Here is an 18899-nt window from a genome sequence, read left to right on the forward strand (position 1 = left end):
GATTGTTCATCGATGAACGGTAAGGAGAATGTTGTTTTTTGCTTCCGAGATAAATACGCGTGCACGTTTCGAATAATCGTAAAGATAAAAAGAGTTTTCGGTGATTCTATAGATTTTAATTCTACTTCCTTCGAACCTGGGAATGAAGGATTTCGAAAATTTTCAGTCGCATATATTCCTGAACATTCTTGAAATAAGTAACTCTTCAGAAATACGAAATCTTTTTTACCTACGACTCTCTGAAAAATCGACACTCCGAAAAAAGGTTCATACTTGCCGGTAGATGGTGTCGCACGTTTGTTTCCCGTTTAACACTGTGTTGAGTATTCGGATATAAGCATAGGTGCAGATGGAGACGGATATATATACATATGTAAAGCGTGACGATTGGTGCGAGCCCCTCTCGCGGCCACAGGAAACGTTTGGCGGCCATCTTGGTTTTATATCGCTGTTAAATTGGTCAGTGTTTGTGAATGGGCTTGTCATAATTGTGCTTGTGTATTATTTTCTATATAACTTGAAGAAGGAGAAAAAAATCAGCGCTTTTTGTTCGAACAAACGAATTAGACTGTCAAATTATCGTGTACCAGCCAAAGAAGGTGAGTCCTCGCAAGCTCCAAACGTCTGTTTATTAGCCTGAAAACTCGGGAAAATGGCAAAAACAAACGGATATGCACGTCACAAGAGACTCAAAGATTCTGTATAATCGTGAGTAGGACGAGAGAAAAAACTTAGCTGTCTCCTCAGCACAATACACTTTTAAACTTTCGAACATGATTTTTGTTTTTCAAAAGAATGCTCCAAAACGTCACGTTCTCGTGATTCATTCCAATTGGAGAAACTTTTTGTTGTCTCGACATTTATACATTTAGATAAAGGCTCCCAGACCTACGTGTATATATATATGTCTACGTACTTATACGTTTACAATCTTTTTATCATTGTAATATTCTGAACGTGTGCTCGGGAAGAACGTCACGTTTGGAGATTGACGTGCGAATTTTTTTTCTCCATTTATAATTGCAAGAAACTCTTCTCAGTCCGAATGTAGACATATCCACTGTGTTTTATCCTTTGTGATACCAGTTTGCACCCAATCTCTAGAGTTTATTCGAATTCTCAGTAACACAAATAATGAAAAAAAAACAAATGTTTTGCAAACTATAAATTTGTATCAAATAGCTTCAAAGACAATTTTGCGGTACGTAACAAATATCAATTCTAGTTTTTACTTTTCTCATCAACTGCTCAACTGTGACATAGCAAAATTCAAATCGAAGGCCTTCGCTGTAATAAAACAAAACAAATTTTTTTCTTTTTAGAAATTGGAAAAAAAAGACTATCTGTTATCATTTGATAGATGAAATTATTGATAAACAATTATGAAATTGGGTAATTGTGAAATGACTAGACAGCTTACTAGTTGAAAATAAATAAAATTTTTGCAATTGTCCAGCAGATATTATTTCTGATTTGCTGAAATCAGATTCGAATTGTCGACTTATTCTTAAGCAATTCTTTTAACAACATGATATTAAAGAATTCAAAAGGGAAAAAAGAAGAACAGTTGAGATCCAATCATTATAATTTCCAGTTATTTTCGACTATCTGTACGAAGTGGGTTCTTGGTCAAGCAGAAACTATAGATAGAATCAATACATTCAGGGTCAATTTCCTATATGTAACATGTTACTAAACCTCCACTGAGAAGCCTTACCGAAGAGCAACTGCGTTATTCATCATTCGTTCAAGAAATAGAAATGACGGTTTACAATTGACGTTTTCATTGGCAAAGTTTAGCTGGTAACTTCCCGCTTTGTTAACAAATAAAGGAAGCTAAGTAAGAAGTAAAATTATGCATTACGAAACAAACAGAAAGTGTGATCGATCATTTGTTCTGACAATTAAAATATCCTTGAACTTTCCGGAGCAAAGGAATGAATTGATGAGCACCGTACATCCAATTCAAATGATGGCGATCAAGGAATTCTATTGGGAACTTTCCATGAACTGAAGATTTTGATAATATGCTACAAACATTTGAGTGATTGTCAGATCAATGAAAATTGCCTATAATTTTGATATTAAGGAGCCATACCTATTCGCAACTTTTTTCAAATGCATGAAAACTATTCAGTAAAATTAAAAAAAAACAAACACAGACCAATATAAACATTGGAATAGTAGCGAAAGTCAATTTGCTATCAAAGCTCACAAATCAATTATTTTTGTATAAACTTCATTATATCAAGTAGCGATCTTCTTAAATCATTCAATGAAATAAATCAGTACAGCAATGACCCCGATAAGGAGCATTTGTAAAGAATAACAGATTGACCCTGAGTATTTTTCTCAAATCCTTGAAGACGTTTGTTTCCCGTGCAATCAATGACAACACATGAGTTTTTCGTACGGAATTGATGGATCTTCACGAGCATTTTTCTTTTTCTTCTCTCTCTCTCTCTTTCTCTCTATTGTGCAACGCTTTTCATTAGGCTTATCGGGAATGCAGTCTTAAGGTTTCTTGTAGGGGACACAAAACCAGTCTAATAGCGAGTGTCGACACGACCGCGAGTCATCAATATTCTAGTCTAGAACATTTGATCAAAATCGTTTTTAAATTTCCACCTCATTTTCACACTCTCGTAAAATACATCGAAAATACTAATTTCTCTCGTCGCAATGAGAATTACTGCCATCGTATGTTTTCGTTCGGTCGATCGGTGAAAACGGTCACGTGGCCAACTCGTTAATTCTCAGGGAGCATCAACTATGATAAGATAGTATAGCATTATCTTTCGTTGATTCGCGTCTCGACGTTCACGAAGACGTTTTTATTTCTTCATCATTGTGATACACATACATTTTTAAACGTTACGAACGTCCATTTTTCAAAGATCCCAAAATGTGAGTTTCTCTTTAAAACAAAAAACGAAGAGGCGACAACAATAAATTCACAATTGTTATTTTTATTTTTATCTTCATTATTGTAATATCGGAACAATTGTTTAGATGCGACGACAAGGACAAGATGTGATGCAAGTAAACCTCGCCGGTATCAGACGGGATATCGTAAATCTTGCCCACAACTATAGCAATGCTCAGGTAAAAAATAAACAAACAATCTCTGAATACTGAATACTGAATGCCTTTAAAGTGTATGCATTGTAAAAATTTCGAAATGCAGACAAGCTCCATGATTTAATTTTTATACTTTGTTGATATTAATTCAATTTGTACTAATTTATTTGTTTATTAATTAGTAATAAGATTTTCTTCGATAATAATTTTCAAATGTATTCCCATTTTATTTGGAAGAAAATGTACGAACCGAATTTTGCAATGGTATTTAATATTAATGTTAATAAAATTGATTGCAATACTTCGGCAGAAAGCGGTGCGGAATGCAACTAGCAACGATCCATGGGGCCCGAGTAGCACACTCATGGCCGAAATCGCCGATCTCACTTACAACGTCGTAGCCTTCACTGAGATCATGCAAATGATTTGGAAACGACTAAATGATCATGGAAAAAATTGGCGTCACGTGTACAAAGCCCTCATGTTACTCGAGTATCTCATTAAAACGGGTACAGAAAAAGTTGCGCAACAGTGCAAGGAGAATATCTTCGCTATACAGACACTCAAAGGTAAACACATGAGCGAGATACGGGGCTTTAACCCGTTAAGAATACCGTTTTCTTCTCCCACGTTCGAAAACGTCTATGCACTAAATGAGGCAACTTTTATCCATGCCTCTATCACACTGTTATTGAATTTCATATTTTATATTTCAATTCCACGTTTTTACATGTATAATTTAATTATATACGAAGCGTATAATTGAAGAAATTTAAAAAAATGCATCACAAATAATAAATATTGAAAAATATTTGTATACTTTTCATATTTTATTTGAATAAAAATTCTAAAGAATTTAGCATGAAATAAAACAATAATAATTTTCAAAATGTGCTAATAAGATATTTTAAAATGATAAAAAAAATGCTTTGTTTATTAGCAAAAAGAAAGAAACAGTATTTGACTGCTCGCTTGAGCATGGGAACGTTTTTCTTTTTCTTCTGACTGTAAGATCTGAACGTGCGAACTCACATCGTGACGAAATTAGCGTTCATGTAATTGTGCAAATTGCTTTTAATTATTTTACAGACTTTCAGTACATGGAAGGACCCAAAGATCAGGGAATTAATGTTAGAGAGAAAGCGAAGCAGTTAGTGGCCTTATTGAAAGACGATGAGAGATTGAGAAATGAGCGAGCTCGAGCACTAAAAGCCAAGGAAAGATTTGCTCAATCCGTTAGCGGTTTTGGGAGCGATGGTTTGGACACTATGACAACTCTAGGCGATGTAAGTTGCTTGGTCACTTTTCCCGTCGTTTTTCAGAGATCATTGTTTTCCGACTATTTTTTTCTTCCATCAACATTCGAATAATTTCGACACCCGGTATTTGTCATTGGCGATCGGAAAGAAAATGCTTTCGGCGGATACGAAAACGAAGTTTGAAAATCGTTAAAATTTTCTCCTCTATATATTTCGAGTAACTGAAGCTATAAAATTTTCATTGAGATAAGTGAATAGGGCTGCGATCACTCTCAAAATTCCTTTCATTCATTTTTTCAAAAGCCTGAAAATCCACCTCTGAATCTCAACTCTGAATTACGATCCTGCACTTTCTGTATTTTTTATGTACTTTACCATATTTTCTTATTTCAGTTATGTTCGCCTGACTGGGAACCGTATCATCGAGTCAAATCCGAATCTAAACGTAAGGATTTAATACCCTGATCCAAATTTCTTTTATGATTTTATTATATTTAGTTGTTTTTAATCGTTCGATGACGAAGAGAAGGCAACGAAACAGGACTGTTCAAAATTTCTTTCGAGAGTTTAAAGACCGCTTTTTGTTTTGTCTGTTACACATTACACTTGTCTGAATGAAAAACTGTGGAGAGAATCTAATGATAGAACAAAGACAAATGTATCTAAAAGAATCGCCTTTTTACCACTCAATTTTCATGACTGTCTGGGGTCTCGCTGCCTTGAAAATTCGAATAACTTCATTTGATGTTAGCCCAAGAATTGTCATCCAAATAAGCATTTATAATGAATTGCGTGTACAATTTTCGATACACAAAAACATGAGCTAATACGACTCATTTGATAAAACTTTCAATAATTTCTCTAAATTTCCAAATCAGAAATGATAATTTAGAAAAATTAAAATCCATGATCGCACACATTTCGATTATCAACTAGTAATTATAAGGAAAAAGTGAAAAAATGAAGGTCAAAATTTGCGGAATGATACTACTCCCGTTTTTTTTTTTTCATCCGACAAGTTCGAGTCTCGCGTGCATGTTATGACCATTGCTTTGTTTGTTGCTACACTGTTAATGTTTGTTTCTAATGAAAAAAGCGAAAAAATTATGTGTCGTTTGCTAAAACATGGGCGCATATTGGATACGGATCCGGGACGTTATGTTAATTTTTTATATTACAAAACTCCCTTGCGCAATATAAATATTAATGCTTAGCCGAACTAGAAGCTGCCAGGCCCCAAACGTTGGGCGAAGAAGAGCTGCAGCTGCAATTGGCGTTGGCAATGTCGCGGGAAGAGGCCGAGCAAGAGGAACAAAGACGACGCAGCGACGACGTAAGATTGCAATTGGCCTTAAGTCAGAGTCAGCAAGATTTCAAGTGAGTTTTTTCATCAGAGCCAAAATCGTCCTCTCGCTTTACTCTTCTGAAATATCTTTCAATGACCTTCACTCACGCAACTTTCACGATCAGTTCTCGCGGTGCAACGAACGTGTCAATAACGATGTTCCGTTTCAGAGCACCACCGACCGAAAAACAAAGTCATATGCTTGATTTGTTGGACGTCAATTTGGGGGAAGCCAGCGGGGCTGCTGCCCAAGTTGACCCTTGGGGGGTTCCGATTTCTCCGCCACCTCCGAGACCTCAGGTACTTCATTATTTCAACTTTCACCATTTCTTGATGACATTGAATTAGCTATCGCTGTAATGTAACGAAAATTCTTTCGTCATTCTTCCATTAACTCATTTTTAAAGCTAAAATGAGTTTGTTCCGTAAATTCACTATTCTTGTCTCTAAAAACGATCCTACGTATGAGTTTTTATCGTTTAAAAAATGTGAACAATGTTATATTTCAACGATTCAAACTTCAAGGTTGTTTCATTCCCTAATCAGCGATTCTCACCTTTGTTCGTCCTCATACCCACTATTACTAATTGTTCATCTTTGCAAGTGCATGCTTAAACGCTTTAATGTTGTGTTACTATTTTTGCATGGCAAGTCGCTGGATTTATCTCGATATCGTGAACTCGAGGTACGTTCTCCACGTCCCGAATGTACAATTTTATTTCATTTTAGTACAAATTGTCGCGCACGTTAACACTTTTATTGCGATTTAAAGATTCGAATCAAGAAAAAACACTCGCGGCTCTAATCCAGTCCTGAAAACATAAGTCACATTAATCCTCGCAAACCACATGAAACTTCTTTTCGGCAATCCATTTTATTTTCGTCGCTTGTCTTGGATGTGAATTTTCGAAAAATTCGAACGTACTATAAATTTTAGTAACTGAGATATTAGAATAAGCAAAAAAACTTTTTCATTTTCTTTTTAATAAGCTTTTTGGAAAAAAAAACATTCATTTCCAAGAGGGAAAGGTCGACAAAGCGGTTTTTTGTAAGCTCTTACGAAAATTTGAGCGTAGAAAGAAAATAGAAATAATCAACAAAAAGTTTACAAAGTTTTTGTAAATCTTTTATTCAAAAAATCATTCTCCAGTCGTGATTACTCACACATAAAGATAGACGAGATTTTTACCTCTTACATACCTATTTGGACAAGGATTTTCAATTTGTGAAATGATTTCCTTCTACGGTTCCAGTTTTGTGTATCTATTTACAGAATCTCCTACTTTTTGTATAATAATTCTTGACCATTTTTTTTTCAGACCAATAGTGATCCTTGGAGCGTACCAACGACAAGTACATCACAGCCGATCGATCCGTGGGCACCCGCGCCTCCACAAAGACCGAGTAAGCGTCAAACATTATCGTTTTCGATTACGAAATTTGCATCGTTGAATTGGCACGATCAATTTTTGGCTCTTCATCGATGGGTACTGTACATTTAAAAGACACTAGAAATAATTATAAAATAGAAAAAAAATTCTTTGCCTTCCAACGATGTAAACTTCAACACATTGTCGTTTTTCCCCCTTTTTGTGCCTATTCTAATTTTTTTCCCCCTTTAGGAGTGTTTTCTGCCAGTTTGTTTTAATTTCATAGCAATTTGATGCTTTTTTTTGCATGTTCGTTTTCTTCTCGTATTAAAAGGATCGTCAGGTAAATGTTTGAGTGTTTGCCAGCGTGATATAGAGTTTGAAAAAGAAAGCTTTAGTTGTGTGGGAAAAGAAAAATAGATTTTGAAAACGTAAATAAAATGGGATTTGCAGCTGCTGCGGTTGACCCGTGGCGAGCACCCGCCCCGTCACCTGCAACGGTCGCTTCACCTCCGACCGTGGACCCTTGGTCACTGGCGCCAGCCAGTGCCGAAGCCTTGACAACGCCGTCCCCGTCATTTAACAATCCAACACTCACCCAAAACATTGGATTCGCAGCTCAGTCGCCTCAGAACATCGGCTTCAATCTTTCGCCTGGCAGTGATGGGCCTTTCCTTCCCGGCAACAATACCAACGGCTTCAACGGCACCGGCGCCGCTTTCAACAATTTTCCACTTCCGAATCAAGGCAGCACTGCTGTCAGTCCGTCCGGTGATCTAGATGACTTTGATGCAATCAGCAACAGAAACAAACTCGGTGCTAGTCCCCAAACGACTAATAATGGTTCGTCTTTCTACACTATCTTATGGCTTCGCACTGCGAATGCGAAAAACGGAGTATCTACTCTTTTCCATAATCAAGATTTTTTTCAGAGTAAATTCAATGCAAGAACCGATGTATTTAACATCACTGCGAAGAAAAAGCATTTTTTTATTGAAGCATTAAAAATTCATGGATAGAAGGGGTTTAAAAAAATTCGTTGGGTGGCTAGAAAACCATTTTTTGACATTTAGATATGAAGTCGAGATTTTTTACGAAAAATTTGATTTTCCAATGATTCATTTTAAAAAAACCTGCCAATAAAAATTACGAAAATGTTATTTTCTGTCTTTTGGAAAACAGACATGCGTTGATACTGTACATAAAATATTCGAAGAATTTAAATAGTTTTTATTTGATCATTCTAGGAGGTACAATGTCCCCGGATCCGTTCGATTTTGCTGGATTGAGCGACAATTTGCCCGCAAGCACGGGAGCCGTTAAGAAAACACCGCAATCGTTCCTCGGAGAGAATTCAGCTCTCGTAAATTTGGATAATCTTGTGAGTGCAACAGCGATCAAGCCAGCAGCCCCAGCTCCTCCTGCTGGTAAGTATCAAAGAGCGAATATTCATTGTGAAACCCAAACATCGTTCCGAAATGACAAATTGTGAATTCTCGCGAGTACGATGATTTCGTTGTGTGGAAGAATCGCATTGCGACTCGCGCCCAAAACCCACTGTTTTTTCTTTATTTTTTGATCGACGTTCGAGAACATCTTAACGCAATCGAAAATTTTGTGTCCGCAAAATAGCGTTTCATTGGAAGTAATTTCGTGAGTATCTTCATTTACAAACAAAAGGATTGATGCATGGTAAAAGAAAAAAAAACTTGAAAGCATGCGTGTTCTGATAAGAGTGGTTTATAAATAATAATGAACTATCAAAAGTTAATCAGTTGTTCGAAAAGCGTTCATAGTTTTGTAGATGCAATTTTTGTGCACATGTGTACTTGCATGACGACAGTTTTGCCATCAACTCTTTCCTTGGGAACTTCAAGTCAGAAAATACTCAAAAACGAAAATACTCATTGTTAATCAATGAAAAAAAAAATCATATAACACAGTACGAGTCAAAAAGAACATCTCAGAGCAACGACATAATCAATGGATCGAGCAACATCGTTCACGATTTTCAAAGCGAGAATAAAATTGATCAAAAAATAAAGCGAGAACCATCTGACGGTGTTAAAAAATAAAATCACAACTCGCGACTTCGACCATTGCGCGAACACTGAAATTCAAAATATACGAGGATCGTGGATGAAGATTGACGCAATGATTTTTATTTTCAATTTATGTTCCTTAAGAGCATGAGTAAATAGTAGATAGTCGAACTATTAAACGAGACACAAAAAAATAATTACATGGGTGATTTTGGATCACCCAAAAATGTCATTTTTTGTTATGAAATATCGTCTCCATTCGTTTTTACAAACTTATTATATGGCTTGTTGACAAAAAGGGAAAAACGAAACGCGTGAGCTATTAGCATAACTGAACAAAACAAATTTCATGCAACTTATAAGAAGAAAATTGATTGAATATTTTAATAGCAATCCAAAAGTAGAATAATCTGATTGAATATTATCATTAGGCTAAATCTTCTATTTTTTGACTGTAAGAAAAAGAACGATTGATTAATATTTCAATGGAAAATACAATGTTTCAGCTGCCGTACCGTATTCGGCGAATCCATTTGCGACGGCGACGCCACCGCCTCGTCCTACCATTAATCAAATACGACAGGATCCTTGGTCAGCGAACACACCAACGACGGCGAATCCATTTCTATCGTAGCCTGACCGCGATGATACGGCCAACGAAGAGAACAAAAAGCCACACTACAATTCACAGCGTTGCATTCTAAAGTAACAAGAAAAAGGCAAAAGGAAAAAATAATATACCGTTAGAAAAAAAACGAAAAAGAGAGAAAAAGGGGGGAAGGGGGAGAGAGAAAGAGAGAAGCTCGTAGGAATACGTAACAGTGTTTTGAAGGTGTAATAAACGTTAACCCTGTATGATATGAGTATCGACTAACGCCTAAGATGCGCATGAAATCTGAAGTTCGCGATACAGAGAAAAAGATAGCTAGTGGGAGAGAGAAATGACTAAACTTGGGGCATTCGCGCGGTAATCACGATATGAACATTTAACACTGTTGTAAAACAACGAAAATTCTTTGTTAGCGTTCAATCTCTCAAATTGTCAACTTATTCCAACAGCTATGACTAACGAGTTCATAACGGAGACCTCTCTTCTCGAGACCAATTCTCATAGCCTGAACAAGCGAAATCGTTGGCTAAATCCCTGATTTGACCAAATCTGGATTTGCGAAAGTTCTGAGCTGAAAAGACTTTCGTTGAGTTCTAACGATGCGGATGTTATTAGTGATGGTGAAATATTGGGATTGTAGATTGAAAAAAAGGAAATTCCTTATCGAAGAATATTCAATTTTATCATTCTTTACTCTACAAGCAAATGAATTTTTTTGAAAAATACGTTAAGTAGTATATAGTCCAACGGTTCCTTGTTTCATAACCAGAAAAATTATTTTTCAAAGAAATATCGAGACAGGGTCTCTCCTTTATTTCTTTCGGTTCTCATGGACGCGCGAGTCTGCCAAAAGTTGAGTCAAAAATAAAATTGTGCTCTCGTTGGGATCACGAATCGTCTTTACCCACGAATCGGCTCGGGATTTGCGGGGATAAATAGGTTTTATACATGCTCTTTTCAGATATAGTATATTTTTAAGTACGAATCAATTGAAGGATCGGAAATGATAATCGTTGCACGATTACTCATTGCAAACGATGTGTAAAATATGGATAATACGATAATCGTTTTCTTTATTTCCATATGTATATTAAAAAAAAAAAAAAAAGAAAAGTAAGAAAGAAAGATACGAAGAGAGAAAAGAAGTAAAATGATAAGAAACGTTTTTCTATATTGTAAAAAAAAAAGAGAGAGAAAAGCATTATGCATAGACTTGCGATTCGTTCCTCAACTCCATTTCCCAGTTAATTCTATCAAAAAGGTTTCAATTTCAGTCACGCGATATATACATATATTTTTTTGCTTTTTCTTGTCTCATCGCCTAAATAGTGGTTCAGATTTTTATTACAGCTGTGGCCAGATTGTTCGATGCGTCTTTGAAGGCTTATTCGTTACTAGAATGGGATGACTACGTAGAACGAATAAAAAAATCTACGTGCTCTACAAAAGCTAATCCAGTTATCAACAAAACGTGAAAATATCAAAATTATTTTCTTTTTCAACAGTAGAATTCGTTCCAATGTTTATTGCGTATGGATTCATAAACATCGTATATGGATGTTATCATTTGTCATAAGCTCGTACGGAAAAGATAAATTGAATGAATCGTGTGGCATCATGAAAGTTGTCAAACAATTACTCTTCTGTAAATTAATTTTCTCTCTTATTCTTAAGCTTGGCTATTTCACAGTTTATCTTAAAATAGAAGCGTTTGGAGAGCTTCCGAAAAAAATTGAGGGTGGCCCCGCTATTTCGTGATCGTAAAAAAAAAACGTTTAGTGTCAATCGAATCATATGAAAAGAGTTTGGAGAAGAATCAGGAATTTAATGATCAAACTGTCGAGTAGTTTAATTTTCTTTCGAGTACACTCGATGATTGGTGAAGGTAAACTGTAATTAAGGAATTCAATGGATTTATTTTTTCAATTTTCATACTATTGGTAATGCAATTATTCTCCAACTTTCGATCAATTGGAAGAATTTATCATTAATTTGAAAATACAAGAGCAGAAAAATCACTAATAATTATGCTCGCCCATCACGAAAACCCTCGCTTTTTTGTTCGATTTAAAAAAATAGCTGTAACAGGGCTGATATCGATATGGGCAAGTTTATTAGGCAAAAGTTTCCAAAATATCACGATAAAACGTATGTGACCACTTGATTTTCTAATTTTCTAAATTTTTAACATTACGCAGTAGGTGAAATATGGTCACATTCAGAAATGAACTCCTCTTGTTATTTTGTGAACGAAATAACTATTTATTTGCTTACTTGTTTATTTATTTGTTATTAACTTTTGTAAAAACAAAGCTGAAAACGATGGTATGTGCAGAATGTCTAGTTTGATAGTTTTTAAATATTCTTTTCTCTACTCCCATGTGAAGAAAAATATTTGAAAAAACGAATCTTCGTGACGTGGTGAATCCTTTACCTCGAGATTGTAATGAGTGAAAAATGATTTACGGAATAACAAGAGAAGAATTTTCACTCATGTGTGACAGATTATAAAATCTCATCCGAACTCGAACACTTTATACATTTTTGTAAAATGGAGCAAAATATCTTGAGAAACAAAAGTTCAATTCAGACCGCGTTGCAGTAAAGAATATGAATCAAACTCCTCGTATCGATCCTTCGAAATGTCGATATGACCGATTTCATTTCAATGAATTGGCTGAAGAATTTGCTGTTCGTACAAGACGGTCAAAAAAAAATATATATATATATACATATTGTACATTACGATTGTACGTTTTGGGCTGCTCGCGTTAAGTGATTGGCTGAACACTGTGAATGACGAATTATAATACAATTTACCACGACTATTTCAGCTTTCATACGAAACGAACCTTTGTGCATTTTTTTAAGTAACGAAACGCTATGTAGAATTTTTTGTCGAATATCGGGACTATTGTTCTGTTATTGTTTGAGGATCTTGCACTCGTATTGGAGTCTTTGCTGTGAGATTTTAAGATTTTTTTAATGTCTCAAGTGCAACTTTATTTGTGAAAAAACGAGTACACTCCCTTGTTTTTGGCTTATATAAAAGCTGACACGAGAGCAGCATGGCGGAATTTTATTTTATTGAGAGTTTCAGATAAAATGATTCATCGGAAACAATATATATTTTAGTAGACCTATATTATTATATACACTATTAATATTATTATTATTATTATTATTATTAAAATGATTATTAATATTAATACTTCTATGCAAATAAATGTACAAATTTTTAAGTTCTACCATTAGGTATTATATATAATTCAACGATCCTAATTTTGGAAAATCTATGAATACCCTTGAAAAAATCAGTAACATAGATCAAACTTGCTTATTTGTTAATCGCATTACTATCGGCTATACTTATCACTTCACTATCAACAAAGTACATTTATTTATTAAAGAATCACTCTGGCAGAGAAAGGAAAAAACCATTCGAGTGATTCAAATTTTATATGGGATCGAAGACCGCTTTTAAATAAAGTATTGAAAAAAAAAATGGAAACATTTTTTCAGTGAATGTAAATGTTGTTAATGAATATTTATTAATGAATTTGAGCAAAGTACATACACTAAGGAACTATCAATTGTTGACGAATAGTTCATAATGACGCCTCTGCCAATGGACTCCTCGGCACGGGAGGAAGAAAGTACGCACGCACTTGGCTGTTCAGTTGAGCTATTTCTGGATCGTCTCTCTCCAAATTTCTTATGTATTTGGCGAATTGAATTATCCCTGAAGGAATCAATTTTCACTCCATAAATTTCAATTCCTTATGCTATCAGTCAATTGCTAATTCGCTACTATATGAAGCATCATCGATTTAATCCAAAAACCAGTTTGAAAAAAACATTCATTGAATTTGACTTAACACTAATATTACAATCTTCAAGCAAAATAATTATATAGTACCTTAAATGATGATAAAAGATTCGATAACTTCTCGAGTAAAAACTTTGAGTATACTTGAAATTTTTCTTCGATATGGCCATTTATTGTTTTAAATATATTGCTCAAAAAGTTGAAGTTAAACAAAATTTTGAGTCTCCCGAACAATGATTACTCCTTGTATAAAGAGCGGTCATCATTAATTTTGAACTCTTTTCTTGATGCGAATGGTAATTTGAGAAGTTCTTTCAAGTTTTTGATTCGAACTTTGTTTATTCTGAAAATTCAATAAGTTTTCTCTTCCTAACGCACTAAACTAAAATAGTGATTGAAATTTGAATCGTCAAACAGTTTGACACAGCATATTCAGTGATCCATGGGTAAAAATTGAAAATATCTCATCAATCAAATTTGAATTAATTACCAATTGTCATGAAAAAACTTGTATACCGCAATCAAATGGGGAACTTGAAAGGAGAAGTGAATTGAAATTGGCTACTTTCTTTACAATTCTTGTTAAATTTGAAACCCTCCTAGATACTTCCTCCATTGACTTACGAACGATCCGAAAAATTGAAGTGGTTTAGAAATTTTAAATAAAATTTACCTTCTCGCCCTTCCGAAAACCCATAATTCTTTATAACATCCATCTGAATCTGCGTGATTATCGGAAAAACAAATTGCATCATTTTCATCATTTCATTTCCCGAATTCTCTTTGGCCTCTGCTATTTTTTGCACATTTTCTGGCGTTGTCAGTGCGGCAAGAACTTCATTCAACACGACTGTTCAAAAAATGGATTAATTATAAGAAAATCCATCTCTACACGATTCAATCGCTTTGATAAATATATTCACCTTTCGCTTCGCTGGCAGTGAAATTCGTTACAGTCGCCATTATTTGTCGGACTTTTTATTGAACTAAATAAGCAATATTATTATTGAGCACTTGTTCCACTGAATAATTTGATATTTATGTCAACAATGTTTCCGTGTCAGAAACATTTGTTTACTGTAATCAAAGAACGTCAAACTGTCACCTGTCACACGACTGCAATACAGGTTATGTTGTTGTAGGTCCTTTGCGTTGCCTTCTCCAAATGCTTCATGGATTGGTTTCTGTTCGTCCAATGGAAAGTCTTATTTTTCGGTCTTTAAATATTGTAAACTAAACTCTATACACGTAAAAGCATCAAATCAATTATATACCCACAAAATATGTGGATTAAATAAACTTATAAATTCTTTTTATTTTCGAATATTCACTATTATTCGCACAACTATATTTGCTGTACGAATAACATTCAAAAAAAGCAGGAAACGACAAAAAACTGTAAAAAAAAAACACTTAGAGCTTGAAAATTTTTATTTTTTTTATAAATTTTCTCCTCAAAAACGAACACATATAATATATCAATATCTTCCTTGGACCCTTCAAATAAATATTTTTTTTCTCGAGCTCGGACGATTACCTCCAATTAAAAGAAATAAAAATTCCAATGGTAAAACACGTGATCTTAAAACTCAAAACGCCGACACGAATATTATCTTAAATTATTGTAACAATAATATGAATTTTTATACACTAGAGTACATTTTTGACACGAATAAAATCTCAGAATAAAAAAAAAGATCAATTTTGAAACATTAACTTCGACGCAATTTTCTAGAGGAATGCTAAAAATACTAAATTTTTTTTCTGCTAACCATGATTTTCAATAAACCGCAGACATAAAACCTCCGTTGTCGCATTCCTGGGTTAATAAATAAACATTCGTTTCCTTTTTTTCTCAAGGCGAAGACCCTAACTGAGAAGCCACGAGTATCAGGTTTTGAAACGAAAATTACACATTCACGTTGCTTGGAAAAAAAAACAAACTCATATATCCAGACGCAGGTTTTTTCTCGAAAATGTTGAATAATGTTTGACGCGTTGATTAACCAGCACCTCCGACGATTTCGTTCCAACTGAATATTTCAGCTCGATATTATCGGAATACACTCGAATTGAACGGAGATCGCACCCTTTGTGAATTTCTTCGAAATCACTTAAAAAAGAAGAATGAAAAAAAAATGTCATTTCTAGGATGACAAAATGTAAAAATCGCAGACTTTGATTACAGGGGAAAATAAAAAATTCGATTTTCTCAAAGCTTCTTCGAATTACCGCACGAGTAGAATATCGCGCGTTCGAATAAAATGCTTCGGCTAAAAAAGTGAGCGAGAAATGTCCTCAACGAAAGATAATCTCGAATTAGCTGGAAAAACCGGGGTTGGTGTGTTCAATGACACAGCGTCGACAGTAACTTTTAACGGCTCTGTAACCCCGCCTCGTCACGGCGGGACAATCGCCGATGTTTAATTGGCGCAAGCCACGTACGTAATAAGCGAGTGCTTCGAGACCGGAATCAGTAACTCTTTCGCATCCGCAGAGGGAGAGTTTTTTAAGATTGGGACATCCGGTGGAGAGTGCTTCGAGAGTTGGATCGCCGATGTCGCATTTGCCGAGGTCGAGTGCCCGGAGTCTTGGGCAAGAACGTGCGAGCGCGATGGTGGCACTGTCACTAAGAGCTTCGCAGCCTCGTGCGTTCAAGTACCTTAACTTGTAACAGTGTCTGGCAACGACGAGTAATCCGGCGTCGGAGACACGGTCGCATTTTCCAACGGAGAAATAACGCAAGGAAGGTCCGAGTCGGGCGGCGAGTTCGCGAACACCGAAATCCGTGATTCTTGAGCAATCAGAAACGGATAATTGTCTCAGGTTGGGACAATAGGAAGCTACGGAAACGAGGCTCGCGTCGGTGATGCGGAAGCAACGGCGGAGATAAAGGAAGGTTAAATTTGGCATTCGCGAAAGTGTGAGAACGAGAGCGGAGTCGTCGACTCCGTGACAATCGCTCAGGTCCAACGATTCCAACGGCGATCCTGCGATCCGAGTGTAAGCTCGAGTTACGCTCACGCAACCGGTCAAATCCAATTCTTTCAAATGCGGACAATTGTCCAGTATGCTCGTCACGTTGTTGTCGGTAACGCGCCTCGAATGTCGAAGCACCAACGATGTCAGACTCGAAAACGGAAGCAACGAAAAAACTCCGGAAAAGCCCGTCGCGCCCTCTATCGTCAGCCGCTTTATGTGAGAGTGACACCCTCGTCGCGCTGCCGCACGCAGCGCCGTCGTGGCGTTTTGTGGATACCTTATTTCCACCTCCTTCCATAGGCTCGGATGCCACGCGATTTCCCACAATCTTCTACACGTTTGCGCCACCATACAACGGTCTCGTGTACTCAACCAACCAAATATTTTCAGTAACAAATCATCGTTCAAATGGGTTATGTCAATCGCGTGCAAACCACCTCCTCCTCGCTTCTGATGCACTTGTAACGACGAATGTTGCCGACTACTCGGCAATGCCACCACCGATGGCGACGTCGACGATCTACAGGCATTGTTGTCGAGCGTGTGGTAACCGAGATCGATCGAATCCGACGCTCCCGAATACAGCACCAACTTTTGGGTTTTATATATAAGTTGATCTTGGTCCGAGCCGCTACGGTCAACGAAGGACGATAGGAGCAGTGGACACGATCCGTCCATTCCATTCTCCGTTCTGTCAATAAAACACACGATGGAATACTTTTAAGGTTTTCAAATATTCGTTTGATTACGAAGCTGTACAACTTCGTACTTGTTCAATTCTTTCAATCAAAGTTTCACGTTTTCTTTCACATTATTTGAATTCAGAATAAATTATTCAATTCATCAATACTTTTTAACCCATAGGAAAGTACGTAAGGGATGTATTTTCTGTCAAATGTTTTATCCTGCGACAATCTTGGAATCCCTAGCTCTAGGTATGCCACTCATGACAGAGATCAACCAAAAAATCTCTAATGGAACAGGATTCAGGGTTTCGCTACTGAACTTATAATTGGGAAAAATTCAAACTACTCTCAAAATTCACGAACGTCGATTTTTGATAATAACTTTTATAAATTATGGCTATTGACAGAATTTCAGTACTTCTAAAAGCATAGCAATATTTTTTGTATAATGGCTTTCAGTTTTTTTGACGACTTACGGAAAATTCATGAAAAAAATCACCAATTTTGCACGTGTTTTTATGACAATTTTAAAAAATGTCGAAAGTATCATAGAATCGACAAATTCGTTCTCACTCCGAAAAGAGTCGTTGGATTATTTGTTAAGCAATTTATTTTATTGTTACATTTCAATATCGCATGTCAAAAATTACTGACAATTTTCAAGTTTCTTTTAAACCACTAAGCACTAGAATTGAAAATTTACTTTTTTGTAGGTCAGAAATTTAAAGAAAATGGAATTACGAAATGAAAACTCAGTCTGGATCGGACTAAGGACAGTTTCGATCGAAATTTCATTATCTCTTGCAGTAAATTCAAAAAGTCGAATTCTTATTTAGTTCAGATTAACGATAAAAGAATTTATGGAGGGAGAGTTGGGCCTTAAGGCAAAACCAGTAAGAGGCATAGAGCACGTAGCACCGCGAGGTTCTACCCACGCAACACAGAGGGAGAAAGACACATGCGAAACCTTTTAAATATTTGGCCTTCTCCACTCGATCATAAAATAAAATACCTCTACTGCAATATCCGATGTTCAATTCGACTCAGTTGAACAAAATTGTGAGCAAAATGTAAAATTTATTTGAAAAAATTCCATTATGAAATATTATCCTTCACTCAACTATGCATTCCAAAGATGAGATGAATATAAACCGATTTGACACATATCGAATGGTTTAAAATTTTTCCTTTTTCAAGGGTCTCGGGGCACCGACCAATCAATTTTTTCATATAATAAAAATAATAATTGACTCACGAGTTGACAATGAATAAATAAACGTTTGATAATTTACCTGAATGACCTTGACGGAAGGATCAGCGACGAGTGACATAACTGAGAATCAACGATTCATTCGCCACCGCACCACCATCTTGATTTGTGCACATTCCAAATACTTGATGCAGCTGGAATGTTGTTTGAGTCCATCAAACGACTATTTCACTATGTCCCATGGACCAATCGAATGCGTATACTTCTGTCGAATAACGAGTTTTCTTTCACAGTTCAATGCTTTTTGATGATTCAAAGCAATAATTCGTAGATTATTTTTTATGGGATAAAAACTGAACTTTTAAGCGATACATATGAAACGGATGACAGAGAAAAAGAGAGAGGAAGAATAATGTGGTTATCGCGACTGATGGTGTGGGTCGGTGAGCCCGATCTGGGGCCCGATCTGACCCGATCTCAGAGGG

The 18899-nt window shown here is 35.9% G+C and overlaps 3 protein-coding genes across 13 annotated transcripts; 1 reads left to right on the top strand and 2 right to left on the bottom strand.

Moving 5' to 3' along the window:
- The first annotated feature begins 388 nt into the window (after positions 1 to 388).
- On the top strand, positions 389 to 13239 carry lqf (epsin homolog lqf). Of its 10 annotated transcripts, XM_043434055.1 has the most exons (14): positions 389 to 599; positions 3013 to 3105; positions 3392 to 3650; positions 4171 to 4367; positions 4734 to 4785; positions 5555 to 5717; positions 5856 to 5985; positions 6338 to 6370; positions 7005 to 7089; positions 7390 to 7398; positions 7509 to 7898; positions 8303 to 8482; positions 8688 to 8708; positions 9604 to 9735. In XM_043434055.1, exons 2-13 carry the CDS (start codon positions 3013 to 3015, stop codon positions 8702 to 8704), a joined length of 1608 nt encoding a protein of 535 aa, XP_043289990.1. In that variant the 5' UTR covers positions 389 to 599; the 3' UTR covers positions 8705 to 8708; positions 9604 to 9735. The 10 variants fall into 10 exon arrangements, with proteins under 10 accessions (XP_043289990.1, XP_043289987.1, XP_043289983.1 ...); XM_043434052.1 differs by lacking the exon at positions 8688 to 8708 and having other exon boundaries at positions 5564 to 5717; positions 9604 to 13239; XM_043434048.1 differs by lacking the exon at positions 8688 to 8708 and having other exon boundaries at positions 390 to 599; positions 9604 to 13239.
- Positions 8263 to 14792, bottom strand: LOC122419472 (protein C10). 2 transcript variants are annotated; one of them, XM_043434061.1, is made up of 4 exons: positions 14460 to 14782; positions 14210 to 14386; positions 13285 to 13449; positions 8263 to 9797 (listed from the first exon to the last, which is right to left on the bottom strand). In XM_043434061.1, exons 1-3 carry the CDS (start codon positions 14497 to 14499, stop codon positions 13316 to 13318), a joined length of 351 nt encoding a protein of 116 aa, XP_043289996.1. In that variant the 5' UTR covers positions 14500 to 14782; the 3' UTR covers positions 8263 to 9797; positions 13285 to 13315. The 2 variants fall into 2 exon arrangements, with proteins under 2 accessions (XP_043289996.1, XP_043289997.1); XM_043434062.1 differs by lacking the exon at positions 8263 to 9797 and having other exon boundaries at positions 13240 to 13449; positions 14460 to 14522; positions 14642 to 14792.
- Positions 14793 to 14949: 157 nt separating this feature from the next.
- On the bottom strand, positions 14950 to 18879 carry LOC122419471 (F-box/LRR-repeat protein 7-like). Its single transcript, XM_043434060.1, has 2 exons — positions 18497 to 18879; positions 14950 to 17209 (listed from the first exon to the last, which is right to left on the bottom strand). Exon 2 carries the CDS (start codon positions 17194 to 17196, stop codon positions 15856 to 15858), a length of 1341 nt encoding a protein of 446 aa, XP_043289995.1. The 5' UTR covers positions 17197 to 17209; positions 18497 to 18879; the 3' UTR covers positions 14950 to 15855.
- Between the last annotated feature and the right edge of the window lie 20 nt (positions 18880 to 18899).

Source organism: Venturia canescens, chromosome 1 (assembly GCF_019457755.1).
Source record: "Venturia canescens isolate UGA chromosome 1, ASM1945775v1, whole genome shotgun sequence".
NCBI lineage: Eukaryota > Metazoa > Arthropoda > Insecta > Hymenoptera > Ichneumonidae > Venturia > Venturia canescens.

What these genes read in the sequence shown, in the direction of transcription:
- LOC122419471 (XM_043434060.1), bottom strand. Translation starts at nt 17,196, where the DNA reads ATGGACGGATCGTGTCCACTGCTCCTATCGTCCTTCGTTGACCGTAGC.
- LOC122419472 (XM_043434061.1), bottom strand. Translation starts at nt 14,499, where the DNA reads ATGGCGACTGTAACGAATTTCACTGCCAGCGAAGCGAAAG. An exon ending in CACTGCCAGCGAAGCGAAAG is followed by an intron (nt 14,387 to 14,459) that starts GTGAATATATTT and finishes TTTTTTGAACAG; the next exon opens with TCGTGTTGAATGAAGTTCTT. An exon ending in GTTTTCGGAAGGGCGAGAAG is followed by an intron (nt 13,450 to 14,209) that starts GTAAATTTTATT and finishes TGATTCCTTCAG; the next exon opens with GGATAATTCAATTCGCCAAA.
- lqf (XM_043434048.1), top strand. Translation starts at nt 3,013, where the DNA reads ATGCGACGACAAGGACAAGATGTGATGCAAGTAAACCTCGCCGGTATC. An exon ending in CTATGACAACTCTAGGCGAT is followed by an intron (nt 4,368 to 4,733) that starts GTAAGTTGCTTG and finishes TTCTTATTTCAG; the next exon opens with TTATGTTCGCCTGACTGGGA. An exon ending in TCCCCAAACGACTAATAATG is followed by an intron (nt 7,899 to 8,302) that starts GTTCGTCTTTCT and finishes TGATCATTCTAG; the next exon opens with GAGGTACAATGTCCCCGGAT.